This window comes from Dipodomys ordii, unplaced genomic scaffold (genome assembly GCF_000151885.1).
Source record: "Dipodomys ordii isolate 6190 unplaced genomic scaffold, Dord_2.0 Scaffold174, whole genome shotgun sequence".
NCBI lineage: Eukaryota > Metazoa > Chordata > Mammalia > Rodentia > Heteromyidae > Dipodomys > Dipodomys ordii.
In genome coordinates, this window is record NW_012267390.1 from 613,639 (window position 1) to 627,950 (window position 14,312).

At 46.2% G+C, this 14,312-nt stretch overlaps 1 protein-coding gene across 1 annotated transcript in view; it reads left to right on the plus strand.

Moving 5' to 3' along the window:
- Hdlbp (high density lipoprotein binding protein) overlaps positions 1-14,312 on the plus strand; it is a 96,957-nt gene that overhangs the window by 63,085 nt on the left and 19,560 nt on the right. The window contains exons 10-16 of the mRNA XM_013033647.1: positions 3,909-4,127; positions 6,455-6,533; positions 8,706-8,845; positions 10,473-10,577; positions 11,147-11,260; positions 12,068-12,154; positions 12,313-12,554. Coding sequence (XP_012889101.1) covers positions 3,909-4,127; positions 6,455-6,533; positions 8,706-8,845; positions 10,473-10,577; positions 11,147-11,260; positions 12,068-12,154; positions 12,313-12,554 — 986 coding nt within the window. The remainder of the gene's footprint in view (positions 1-3,908; positions 4,128-6,454; positions 6,534-8,705; positions 8,846-10,472; positions 10,578-11,146; positions 11,261-12,067; positions 12,155-12,312; positions 12,555-14,312) is intronic.

Consider the following 14,312-nt stretch of genomic DNA (forward strand, 5'->3'; position numbering starts at 1 on the left):
TCCCAGTTAGTTGGTTGTCTTTCTAGCTTGGTTGCGATAGATTTAGCTGTGCAGAAGCTTTTTATTTTAAGGTAGTCCCATTTGTCGAGTCTCTCTCCAATTTGTTGTGACCCTGGGACTCTGTTCAGGAAGTTCCTTCCTGTGCATATTTTTATTTTAGTAAGCTATGATTAATAGAGTGGACCATGATAACTACCTTTTTTTGTTTTGTTTTTGTTTTTGCCAGTTGAGGGGCCTGAACTCTGGCCCTGGGCACTGTCCCTCAGCTCTTCAGCTCAAGGCTAGCGCTCTACCACTTGAGCCACAGCGCCACTTCTGGCTTTTTTTTTTCCTGCTATGTGGTGCTGAGGAATTGAACCCAGGGCCTCATGCATGCAAGGCCAGCGCTCTACCACTGAGCCACCTTCCCAACCCAACCACAGTTTTTGTACTACTGATTGGTTTAGTCAAGTTGCACAATGTACCCCAAGTGACTTTTGTGCCAGGTTCTACCCCTGCTCCTGACTTTGTTCCCAGTTCTTGCCTTTAAGTCCATGTGTTAGCCACACCCACAGTAGTTTGTTCATGGTTATTTATATAATGTAGGGTTTGCCATTCTAGAGTAATTCACTCCCTTGTGTGATGTGTAGTCCACTTTCCCCACGTTGAAGGCTCCTTGTGAGGTGTGTGTGGTCTGTCTTACCTGTTGGTTTATTGTTTGTCTCGTGTTTGTGCACATGTGCTCACACATGTGCTGGTGCTGGACCTTACACTCAGCACCTGGGTTCTGGCCCCTTAGGTTTATTGCTCAAGGTTGACACCCTACAACTTGAGCCACAGCTCTACTTCTGGCTTTTTTTTGGGGGGGTCAGTCCTGGGGTTTGAACTCAGGGCCTAGGCACTGTCCCTGAGCTGCTTTTGCTCAAAGCAAGCATTCTACCACTTGAGCCACGGTGCCACTTCCAGCTTTTTCTGTTTATGTGGTACCGAGGGATCATGCATGCTAGGCAAGCACTCTACCACTACATTCCTAGCCCCACTACTGACATTTTGATGGGTAATTTGAGATAAGAGTCTCATGGACTTTCCTGCCCAGTATGGCTTGCAGGCCTGAGCCACCCATGCTGTACAGGTCTCTGTCACCAGCTTTAAACATGTTCGGATGTGTCTTTGTGTTTCTTAGAGCTACTTAGATATGTAGGTCTCAAGTTTTGAATTTTCATCAAATTTTAGTTGCTAATTTCTGGGCTGTTTTTGTTGTTTCTTCTCTGTCTTTCTGTCTCTCTCCCTTTCTCCCTCCCTCTCCCTCCGACCCCCTTCTCTTCTTCCTATCACTTTCCCCCTCTCCCCTCGTTGTTTTCTTTTTGTTTTTGCTCGTCCTAGGGCTTGAAATCAGGGCCTTGGCGCTGAGTTTTTTTATTCAAGAATAGTGCTGTACTTGAGCCATAGCTTAGCTCTACTTTTGGCATTTTGGTGGTTAGTCAGAGATAAGGGTCTCAACCTGGCGGGCGCTGGTGGCTTACTCCTGTAATCCTAGCTGCTCAGGAGACTGAGATCTGAGGATCTTGGTTCAAACCAGCCTGGGCAGGAAAGTCTGTGAGACTCTTCCATTAACCACCAGAATCCAGATGTGTCTCTATGGCTCAAGTGATAGAATGTTTGCCTTGAGCTGGAGCTCAGAGACAGTGCCCAGGCCCAGAGTTCAAGCCCTACAATCGACCCAAAAAGGAAAAAGAAAAGGACCTGTCCAGTTACACTTTTGGAAGCGGTGTTGTTGCTCAAGTGGTAGAGTGCTTACCTTGAGCTGAAGAGCTCAGGGACAGCACCCAGGCCCAGAGTTCAAGCCCCAGGGCTGACGACAACAACAACAAAATGTCTCATACAGCCGGGGGCGCTGGTGGCTCACGCATGTAATCCTAGCTACTCAGGAGGCTGAGATCTGAGGATCATGGTTCAAAGCCAGCCCAGGCAGGAAAGACTATGAGATTCCTATCTCTAATAAAACACTCAAAAACCGGAAGTGGCGCTGTGACTCAAGTGGTAGAGCACTCGCCTTGAGCTGAAGAACGAAGGGATAGCACACAAGCTCAGAGTTGAAGCCCCACAACCGACCAAAAAAAAAAAAATGTCTCATAGACTTTCCTGCCTCCTGGGCTGTCTTCCAACGTTGACCATCAGATCTCAGCTTCCTAAGTAGCTAGGATTATAGGCATGAGCCATCAGTGCCTCATTTGTATTATATTTTTAATTGCCTACTTTTGCTGTATAAAGAATTTTGAGCCAATGTTATGCTGAGATACTTTTCTTTTAGTGTATGTGTCTGTGTGTGAGAGAGAGAGAGAGATTAGGGGTGGTTCCTGCTAGGTAGACATTCTACCACTTGAGCAATTTCCTCAGTCTTTTGGGTTTTAGTCATTTTTCATAGGGTCTCTCCCCCCTCTTCCAGTCTCCCTCCCCCTCCCCTTCCCCTGCCCCTGCCCCTTTTCCTCCTCTCTCCCTTTGCCAGTCTTGGGGCCTGAACTCTGGGCCTGGGCACTGTCCCTGAGCTTTTTAGCTCAAGGCTAGCGCTGTACCACTTGAGCCTCACTTACGGCTTTTTTTCTTTTTTGCTTATATGGTGCTGAGGAATCGAACCCAGGGCTTCATGCATGCAAGATGAGCACTCTACCACTGACCCACCTTCCCAGCCCCATACTTCTGGCATTTTTGGCAGTTAATTGATGATAGTCCCACAGACTTTCCTGCTTGGGTAGCTTCTAATCATTTTCCTAAGTTCTCAGCCTCCTGAGTAGCGAGGGTTACACACATGAGCCACTGGCATCCAGCTGGGTTCATTTTTTTTTTTTTTTTGGTCGGTCATGGGGCTTGAACTCTGGGCCTGAGTGATGTCCATCAGCTCTTCAGCTCAAGGCAAGCATTCTACCACTTGAGCCATAGCACTGCTTCCGGTTTTCTAGTAGTTAATTGGAGATCAGTCTTTGGCATGCATTTTTATCTGGGCCAGCCTAGATTGCAATCATTCTATTTCTCCTTCCTACATAGCTGGATGACTGTTGTGGGCTTCAGAAGTTTGTTAAATAGGATCAGAGCTGTTTTGCATCCAAGCCCAAATGTCTACCAGTGCTGAGGCTAGGCCCTCCTTGCTCACTGTACCAACTGCTCAGAAAACAGGCTGTTTTCTGACTGCTGAGTACCGGGTGTTTGCTCTCTTCGTGCTATGTGCTTTGGGCTGTGAACTAGTCTTCCTGCTGCCTGAGCCCCTGGCTACTGGCTGTGCCCGCATCGCTCCACACTGCAGCATCCTATCCTGACAGGCTTACAGCTCCCCGTGTTTCCTGCCACCATTATCTGGAACTGTAATTTTAGATAGAAGACAACATCGCCTCTGCTGTTTCATCTTTTCAAGAATCAAGTCCTCTAGTTTTCTTTATTTTTATTTTTATTTTTTTTGTCAGTTTTGGGACTTGAACTCAGGGTATGGGAGTGTCCCTGAGCCTCTTTGTGCTCAAGGCTTAGTGCTCTGCCTCTTGAGCCACCGTGCAGCTTCTGGTTTTTGAGTGGTTAATGGGAGATAACTGTCTGTCCAGGACTTTTCTGCCCTGGCTGGCTTTGAACCACAATCCTCAGATCTCAGCCTTCTGAGCAGCTAGGATACAGGCATGAGCCACCAGCGCCCAGCCAGAATCTTTTTTTTAATAGGAAAGTTTATCTTTAGCCATATTGTGCTTGCCTCGGCTAGCTAGTGCCAGAACTGACTAAAGAAGTAGAGTCCTGTATTGTGTGGTCTAAGTTGAGGCTTTGCTTCTTGGTCCCCCGGCTCCCACAGCCTCAGCACACCTCTGAGAGGCTACAGGTTCTGATTCTTCAGACATCTCCCAACGTGGCAGAGCTCCGTGTGTGATGTTCTCCTGACATGTGTTTGGTTTCAGGCCAACATAGCCGAGGTGGAGGTCTCGATCCCTGCCAAACTGCACAACTCCCTTATTGGCACAAAGGGGCGTCTGATCCGCTCCATCATGGAGGAGTGTGGTGGGGTCCACATTCACTTTCCCGTGGAAGGTTCTGGAAGCGACACAGTTGTCATCAGGGGCCCTTCCTCAGATGTGGAAAAGGCCAAGAAGCAGCTCCTACACTTGGCTGAAGAGAAGGTAAGCCCTTGCCGTTGCTCCCTCCGCTCTGTAGGTAATCCTGAAGACCTGCCTTGTGTTGGGTCAGGAAACAACCCTTTGATGGGCCTTTCTGTCTCTTTGACTTACCCTTGCTTGCGACTTCCTAGTACAAATGCCTGTGTAGACAAAGAAAATTTGTTCTTTGGTTTATTACAAGGGCTTGTTTGTTTGGTGAGCAGGGAGGTACAGCTTTACAGTCAGTGGAAGGACTTTCTTGGTAGGTTTTGTTTGTTTCCTATGCCGCTCCAGGGGCTTGAACTTACTTGGCTTTTTAGCTTAGCACTGATGTTATACTACTTGAGCCACACCTCCAGTTCCAGCTTTTTTGCGATCAGTTGGAGATAGTCTCACAGATTTTTTTCTCCCAGGCTGGCTTCAAACTTCAAATCTCAGACTTCTGAGTATAAGCATGAGCCACAAGCACCTGGCTGTTTGTGTTGGCACATAAAGCAAGCATTCTTCCACTTCAACCACTCTTGAGTTCTTGCTGCTGTAAGTTTTGACAAACATATAGTCGCTGTGGTCCACTACCATCAATATATGGTATCACCACTGTTTGTGATAGCCAGCTTCCTGGGAAGAGCCCTTCAGCATTCTTTTTAAACTGCTTGGCTGTTCCAGATCCTTGGCCCTTGTACACATTTTAGAATCAGCTTGTCAGATGTGGTTGGAATTGTGGTAGAGATCGAATCAGAGGGGTTTGCATCTTAGCAATTTTTAGACTTTAACCCATTTATCTCCAGTTTTGTTTTGTGTGTGTGTGTTTTGTGAACTCATTGTGCTTTGTAGGTTTCCACATACAGATTTTAAATGTGTGGTATTGGTTTATTCCTGTTACATGTTTTTCAGTGATACTATAAGTGGTTCTGTTTTTCTAGTTACTGTTGTTAGCCTGTGGAAATAAAATTTGACTTTTTATTTGTAGTCTTTTTTTTGTACTGGAGAAAACACAAATAGAAATCCTGTTATCTAGCCAGGCACCGGTGGCTCCCGTCTGTAATCCTAGCTACTCGGGAAGCTGAGACCTGAGGATCACAGTGGGAAGCCAACCCGGGCAAGAAAATCCTAAAGACTCTTATGTCCCATAAACTACCCAGAAAAAGCCAGAAGTGATTCCATGGCTCATGTGGTAGAATACTAGCTTTAAGCAAAAAAAGCCCAGGTGCAGTGCCCAGGTCCTGAGTTCCAGCCTTAGGACCACTACCAATACCTCCCACGCCCACCCTCGCCCCCGAATTGTCATCTATGAGTTGTACTCTTGTCTTGTCTTGTGCAGGCCCCCTAGAGCTCTCTAGAAACAGAGCTAAGGGCATGCTCTTACCTTGCGTGTCTTTTATAGTGTGATCTGCTCGCTGTAGAATTTCCCTTTGTCTCTGAGTTTATACAGTTTTGGGAGGAGTGAGTATTGGATTTTGTCAGATCCATTTTTTTTTACCTCCTAATGTGATTTTTGTTGGTGGTAGTGGTGGTCATGGGGCATGAGCTCTGGGTCTGGGTGTTGTACCTGAGGTTTGGGGTTGTTTTTTTTTTTTTTTTTTTTTTCACATAAAGCTAGTGATCTACCACTTTGAGCACACCTCTAATTCCAGTTTCTCATAGACTGTCCTGCCCAGGTTGGCTTCCCACTGAGATCCTCAGATCTCAGCCTCTTGAGTAGCTAGGGTTACAGGCCTGAGCCACTGGCACCTGGCTTTCTCATCTTTCTTTATCTCTCTTCTGCTCATGACCAGTATTCTACCACATGATATGCCTCTACTTCATGCTTTTTTTTTTTTTATAGTTAATTGATGTTAAGATCAAATCACATATTTGTCAGCTTAGCCTGGCTTCAAACTTCAGTTCTTAGAGTTTAGCCTCTTATATAGCTATGTTGCATGAGCCATAGTACTCGGTTCTGATTTTTTTTTTTGGTTGTCATGGGGCTTGAACTCTGGCCCTGGGTGCTATCCCTGAGCTCTTCTACCACTTGAGCCACAGCACCACTTCTGCTTTTCTTTGCTTTATTGGAGATAAGAGTCTCATGGACTTTCCTGCCCGGGCTGGCTTTGAACCTGGATCCTCAGATCTCAGCCTCCTGAGTAGCTAGGATTACAGGCGTGAGCCACCAGCGCCCGGCTAAGAGGGTCTTAAACAGCTTGAAGCTAGCTGATATCCTAGGAGTCTGTGAAGTGATAGAGGAGCGATTTTGAAAAACCTGTGTCACTCAAGGTGGAGTAACATTTTCTGGATTTGGGGTCTGGCTCCTTGGCTAAATACTCAGGAACCCCAGCACTTGTCTGCTGACCGTCTTTATGCTCCTCCCACAGATTAACCGGATGGACTATGTGGAGATCAACATTGACCACAAGTTCCACAGACACCTCATTGGGAAGAATGGAGCCAACAGTGAGTGAGGCTGTGAAGGGTAGTAGGTGGGGCTCGGGTGTGGTGAGCAGGGCTTTCTGAGATTCTGAGGAGGCCTTCACTTCGAGTCAGAAGCTGCAGTCACAGCAGCCTTCTTCGCCTGCCAGGAGAGGCCTATTTTCCTTTTAAAGCTTTTAGGCCTATCAGAGAGCTGTCACTTTGAGAAATCAACCTAATCCACCCTCCCCGGAAGACCGCAGGGGTATGTAGTAGGCACACCAAGGACACTTAATCTCAGCCAGACTTACTCTCAGACCCACAAGTGTTTGTAGGCCTCTCTGCGTCACTTCCCAGTTCAGAGAGGAATACTGTTGAGTGAGCTCAGACTTGGCTTTTTGACTTGTCAAATTGTAGGGACAGTGTAGAATGGGATATTTTTGGATATGTGTTCAGTGAATACTCACTTGCTGTGATCCAAGTGTGTTTGTTTGTATTATGCAGGGAATTGAACTCACAGCACTTTGGGTTTTGTTTTTTGTTTTATCAGTCATGGGGCTTGAATCTGGGCCTGGGCAGCTCTTCAGCTCTTGAGCTCTTCAGCTCAAGGCGAGTGCTCCTCTACTTAAGCCACAGAGCCACTTCCAGTTTTCTGGTGGTTAGTTGGAGATAAGAGTCTCACAGACATTCCTGCCTGGGCTGGCTTTGAACCGTGATCCTCAGATCTCAGCCTCCTGAGTAGCTGGGATGACAGGCGTGAGCCACCGTGTCCAGCTGCATTTTGTTTTTTTGAGACAGGCTTTTGCTGTGTGGCTCAAATTGGCCTTGACCTCCTAATCCTTTTTTCTCCTGAGTGCTGGGATTACAGGTGTGAGCCACTATACCCAGCTCCAGTGATTCTTTTTAACATTTCCTCTGCTTAACTGCATAGCCACATGCATATGCATACCTATCACATGCTTAAGTATTGTAGAAACAGCTTTACTTCCTGTATAGGAGGGCCAGCACTACTGTTTGTGGGTTGTTCAGCCAATGAGGATCCTTTCTTTGCAGTCTGCTTTGGTCACAAAGTACTCCATGGTGTCTGTGAGTGTGTCCTCTTGAGGGACGTTTTCATGATAGGTACAAGAGTGGTCCTCATCAGTGCTTGATTTCAGGCACTCCTCAAACCATGCACATGCCATGACCTGGCTTTGTGGTTTTGTTCATTGTATCAGTTAAAATAAAAGTGGAATGGTACAGATCGGACATGATTTCTGATTTCTACTCCTTGTGCATTGCAGAACCTCTGAGCGTAGCATGGTCATAGAATTCTCTTTGCTCTATTTTCTTATGATCCAGTTCCTAACCTCATTTCGCCCATAATCTAAGATCTACTCCCTGCCCCCAACACTTTTGGCTTTTGCTGTTTCTTGCCCTGTGTCATGTCAGTCCCTGTCCCAGATTGCCTCGTTACCTCCTCTGGAGTATGCACTGCTTAGAGTGGATGCACAGCCCCACCCTTCTGAGGAAACCTGCTTTTCTTACTCTATAATGGGCATGCGCTTTCTTCATTTCCTAGGGAAAAACTCTGGAGTTTGGGGGACCTGCATTTTGATCATTGGTGTCAGATTCTTTCCAGAGAAGGTGGCAGGAAGAGAATTTGAAACTCCACTTGTTTTGCACACAAAGTGTTCAGTTTGATCAGAGCTGACAGTAACTGAGTCTTGACAGCAGCTTGGTTTCCACATATTTTTCAACAGTTATTTAGGCAATCCTGTCTTGAGTGAATATCTGTAATGTTTTGCCTCATTTGTAGGTTATATTAGTGCAAACAAGTTTGAGTGCTATGATTGAGGTTTAAAAAAAGTATCTATACTTATTGTACATGTTAAATATATGTAATATATATTATATTGGAACCTTTATTTAAAGTTCCAACCACATGCAAACCAGCTAACTTTCAAACTACTCAGTCCCAGACATCAGTCATTCGAAGCTCTCAGGGCAGTGTCAACTTGTAATCAAGGCTAAGGGCCAGTGCCCTCAAAACCTTGTAGTACCTTGAGGAATATATAACCAGTTCTCATTTTAGACAGTGCAAAATCCTGTCTTGGAAACTTTTTTATTGATGCGTATGACTGATGAGGGTAGTTGAAGCGTGGCTCTTCTGGCTGTCTGTCATTGGTGGACCATCATAGCATCTGTGCCCAAGATGTGCTTCTTTTGTGTCCTAAGTCAACAGAATCAAAGACCAGTACAAGGTGTCCGTGCGCATCCCTCCTGACAGTGAGAAAAGCAACCTGATCCGCATTGAGGGCGACCCACAGGGTGTGCAGCAGGCCAAGCGGGAGCTTCTGGAGCTCGCCTCTCGCATGGTAAGCCAGCATCCCCGTCCTGCCAGCGAGGTACAGGTCTTTGTCCGTTGGCTGCTTCTTACGGCAGCTGTGTCGAAGTATGTGGCCTAGAGAGTGGGAGTTACCAAGTCCCACATGGTTGGGCTTACTGGGGCCACATTTCTAGAGATTAAGATTTCACAGTGTTGTGAGACAGTGATACTTAAAGTCAGAAACACATTTTAACATTCACAAGGCAAATTGTCATTATCTATAATGCTTGTCATTATCTGTAATGTTTGTGAATTCTGTGATCTTTCACATCGATGATATGCACATTTCTTTCCTTTTGCTTAGTGTCAGCTGTTCCCTCTTTCCCTCCCTCCTATCGCTGCCCTTGAATTGCTTAGTTTGTTTTCATCAATGCCTAGTGCAGCTGACGGGCCCCTCTGTTGTATTATTTCCCACTTCCCTCTGATTCTGTGCCCTCCTCCTGGCTTCCCTCAGATGTGCAGATAGATAAATAGATAGATATACATACCATATCTGTGATTAAGAACATGGAATCATTTAGAAATGTTATGACATCTGGGCGCCAGTTGCTCACACCTGTTATTCTAGCTACTCAGGAGGCTGAGATCTGAGGCTCTCCAATTAAGCACATGAAAAGTGGTTCTGTGGCTCAAGTGGTAGAGCGCTCACCTGGAGCTGAAGAGCTCAGGGACAGCACCCAAGCCCAGAGTTTAAACCCCACAACTGCCAAAAAAAAGGAAAGAAATGATAGGACACACTCAGTGGAGTCCTTTGCTGCTCAAGTCCTGTTTACCTTGTCGTATCTCCATGCACTTTTCATGGCCACATTTCTTTTGCCTCCCAGATCACCAGCATGTCTTGTTTCCTTTGGCCCTGAGCAGTAGAGAAGCACAGTGGTACCCCAGGTCCCATGTGACCTGGTTGCCATTGCCACAGGCGATGATAACATTCCTGGGCTCTGAGCCAGAGCACTCTCATGTGGCCGGACTTGAGACTCAGTAGTGCCACTCCTGAGACTCAGTAGTGCCACTCCTGAGTCAGGCTGTTCCTCACTCTTCAGACCTAGGTTTTCTTTATCCTAGGGCCTCTTGTCCTACAGGGTTTTCTGCCTGCACTGTACCATTCATTTCTGTCATCCAGATGTCAATCTGACCACCGGAATTCTGCAGAACTTTTGATAGACTAGTCATGTTATTCCCTGGGTTCTGCTTTGCTTTTTCTTCTGGTGTTTTAGTGGGACTCTCAGAGGAGACCACCCATCCAGTGCCTCATGTTGGATGAACCATTCTTTCTTGATTATCCACTCGGGGAAGTTGGGTTCAGGCGGCAGGGCCCATATGGACAGTGCTAGACTCACTCCATTCTGAGGGAGAAGTACTGTCAGGGTTACTTTGATGGTCACTATTGGGACAGCACTTTCAGCTAAAAGGCCCTGTACTTTGTTCCGGAATATAACACATACTGAGTGCAAATGGAGATTTGGTGTATGTAGTGTTTGGGGGTGGAGCCAGTGTTTCCTAGTGGTTTTTCTAATGGCTACCCCAACAGTGGTCTCTGGGTTCCCAGTATCTCCTGGTGATAGGGAGTCTCCCTCTACTTGTGATAATAGAATCATCTGCTTTAATTATATTTTTAGGAAAATGAGCGTACCAAGGATCTAATCATTGAGCAAAGGTTTCATCGCACAATCATTGGCCAGAAAGGTGAAAGGATCCGTGAAATTCGTGACAAATTCCCAGAGGTAAAGGATTGCCAAAGACATTCTTTTTTTGTTCCTGTTTTGGGGTGGGGCTCCCCTGGATCGTTTCACCCAGCAAGCTCTCTACCAAGCCAAACTATGCCTCTAACCCCCAGGCTTTATGTGATTTCTTAGGAGTAAGCTCATTTGTCCTTTAGGAATGTTCCTTTTTTTTTTTTTTTTTTTGTCAGTTGTGGGGCCTGAACTGGACCTGTGCGGTGGGGCCTGAACTCGGCCTGGGCGCTGTCCCTCAGCTCTTCAGCTCAAGGCGAGCACTCCATCACTTGAGCCACAGCACCACTTCAGGCTTTTTCTGCTTATGTGGTGCTGAGGAATTGAACCCAGGGCCTCATGCATGTGAAGGAAGCGCTCTACCACTGAGCCACCTTCCCAGCTCTAAAAGTTTATTTAATTATATATGTAATTATACAAAGGGATTTCAATTCAGCATGTTAGTTTGTGAGTATAATGCATCTTGGTCAGTGTTAGCCCTTTCATCCTTCTCCCCCACCTCTGTTAGTATTTTGGAACCCAGGCCTGATAATCAAACTCAGTCTCCTGATTTGTTCTAGGTTATCATTAACTTTCCAGACCCAGCACAAAAAAGTGACGTTGTTCAACTCAGAGGGCCTAAGAATGAGGTGGAGAAATGCACAAAATACATGCAGAAGATGGTGGCAGACCTGGTACGGGTTTGGTGCAACCCTTTGTGGGGCGTGCATTCCATGGGAGCTCCTGGCTCAGGAGCTGTCCGGTCTGATAAGGACAGTGCTAACACAAGTAAAATGAGGAGTCATGTATTGATTTAACATATTCTTCAAAAACTGAAGTAGAAAGACAAACAAAAGGATAGTCCTAGAGTTCAGGAGGCAGAGGTAAGGGGGCGGTGAGTTGAGGCCAGCCTTATGTACAGAGTGAGCTCCTGTCTCAGAAAACACGAAGGAGTAACAGCACAAGAGGGAACCATGCCAAGATCTAGAAAGCATGAAGTAGAGGTTACTGGAAAGGTCCTGCCACGTGTCCATGATCCTCAGAGGAGGCTTCACTGTACCAGTAAGCCTGCCTCGAGAGAGAGGAGGTGGCCAGGGGCTCCAGCAATACGAGGCTCTGTGTTGGTTTGATGGGTATTCTGAGCCCCTTCCTTGTTAAGCTGCGGTCCCGGCCTGTGGCATGATTCCTTGAGCCCGAACAGTTCAGGGCCTGTGGCTAGACTTAATGCCTTCTGGACTGTAGAAGATACATCTACATTTTCTGTGACTCTTCATAGAGGATCTTTAAGTCGACTGACATTCCACCAAATTAGTCAGATGTTGGACAACATAATGATGTCTGTCCCCATGACAGACCTCTAAAGGTCAAGCCAATGGGAAGAAAGGCTCATAGCTTTGAGTGTCTGCTGATACTGGTGCCCTGTCAAATTCATGCTGCTTCAGGGGTGGAAGACTTTACTCTGTCATGGAGGGCTAATTTTGCTATCCTTTTGTGTTTTTAAGGTGGAAAATAGCTATTCAATTTCTGTTCCGATCTTCAAGCAGTTTCACAAGAACATCATTGGGAAAGGAGGTGCAAACATTAAGAAGGTGACTAGTTCACCCCTCGTCAGTGCCTTTAACCCCAGCAAGGGCCCTGCGCCATCTCCTCAGAGGTGGAGAGGAGGTGTGGCCTATCCTCAACCCTGGGCTCAGGCCTAGCTGCTGTGGTAAGCCTCTGCTCTTCGTATTTGGTTCCCTACATGCAGATTCGTGAAGAAAGCAATACCAAGATTGATCTTCCTGCAGAGAACAGCAACTCTGAGACCATTGTCATCACAGGCAAGCGAGCCAACTGTGAAGCTGCCCGGAGTCGTATTCTGTCCATCCAGAAAGACTTGGTAATGATGGACAGCCTTGACCACTTCCTGTGTTATAAAATAGTAGGGCCTTTTGTTCCAGCCATGCAGGGCCTTTGGGCTGGCATGGGCTCCTACAAGCCTGCCCCTGTGTAAACCCAGGGGTGCTGAGCAAACTGTCAGTACCTCTCTGCCATTTGTCTACCACACTTATCTTCTTGGCCCACAGCAGTATATTTGACCCAGTGCTGGTTCTGCGAGGTATTTAATAATATCTGAAGTTTGGTGGTTTTGGTATGTGTGTGGTAAGTGTAGAATCATTCTCACGGCCAGTCTGTGGTTTTCCATCACTCCCAGTGGGCTCTGGCTCATGTATCTGTCCTGGCTCCCCACACCTACAGGTGGTCCATATCTGTCTTCACTCTTAGAAGGGTGTGCGAGTTGTGAGTTATAGTCACGATGTGTGAAAACACATCATGAAATCTCTTCATGCTGTCATGTGTGTTGTACTGTGTTCTTTTTACAGGGTGGTGTTTTAATGTGAGGATAAGCCATCTACTTAATATGCTTGGTATTATTTAATATGCTTGGTATTATTGGGCTTTTTGGGGGGGAGGGGGAGGTCCTCTTTCATCCAAATTGTCAAGTTTATTAACATAAAGTTTTTTTTTTTTGTTTTTTTGTTGGTCGTGGGGCATAAACTCTGGGACTGGGGGCTGTCCTTGCACTCTTCAGCTCAAGGCAAGTGCTCTACTGCTTGAGCCACAGCGCCACTTCTGGTTTTCTGGTGGCTTTTTGGAGATAAGAGTCTCATGGACTTTCCTGCCCGGGCTGGCTTTGAACCATGATCCTCAGATCTCAGCCACCTGAGTAGCTAGGATTACCAGCATGAACCACCAGCTCAACATAAAGTTTTATAATATATTTCCACATTATTCTTACTGTCCATGCTGCTTTTGCCTCTTGTTTGTGGTGAGAAATCTGTCATTATTAAATGTCTGACCTCCTTGGTGGTCATACCTATAATCCGAGTTACTCAGAAGGCTGAGATCTTAGGATCTTGGTTGAAAGCTAGCCAGGGCAGTATAGTCCAACAGGTGAACTTCAAAAAAAAGAGAAGTCAGAAGTGTAGCTGTAGCTCAAGTGGTAGAATACTAGCCTTGAATACAAAAGCTCAAGGATAGCAGCCAGTACCTAGTCCCTGACTTCAAGCCCCATGACCAGCACCCCAAAAAACAAAACAACAAAAACCTTCTTTTATATCCCTCATAGTATTCTCTGGAATAAAATTTGCTATTTGTTACTGGGCGCTGGTGGCTCACGCCTGTAATACTAACTACTCAGGAGTCTGAGACCTGAGGATCCCAATTCAAAGCAAGAAGGTCTCAGACTCTTACCTTCAGTTAACCACCAGAAAACCAGAAATGGAACTGTGGCTCAGCATGATGGAGTGCTAGTCTTAAGCAAACATTGCTTAGGGACAGCGCCCAGGCCTTGAATTACAAGCCCCAAACTGACATTTTATATTTTATTTTTTATTTTTGCATTTTCTAGTATTAAGGTTTCTTTTCAGGAGCTTGCTTTTTCTTTTTCTTTTTCTTTTTTTTGGTCCAGTCGTGGGGCCTGAACTCTGGGCCTGGGCGCTGTCTCTCAGCTCTTCAGCCATAGCACCTATTCCAGCTTTTTTTTTTTTTTTCCTGTTTATGTAGTGCTGAGGAATCGAACCCAGGGCGTGTAAGGCAAGCGCTCTACCACTGAGCCACCTTCCCAGTCCAGGAGCTTGCTTTTTCTAATGGAAGCTTTTTTTTTTTTTTTTGTCGGTCATGGGGCTTGAACTCTGGGTTTAGGCACTGTCCCTCAGCTCTTCAGCCCAAGGTAAGCACTCTATCACTTGAGCTACAGTACCACTT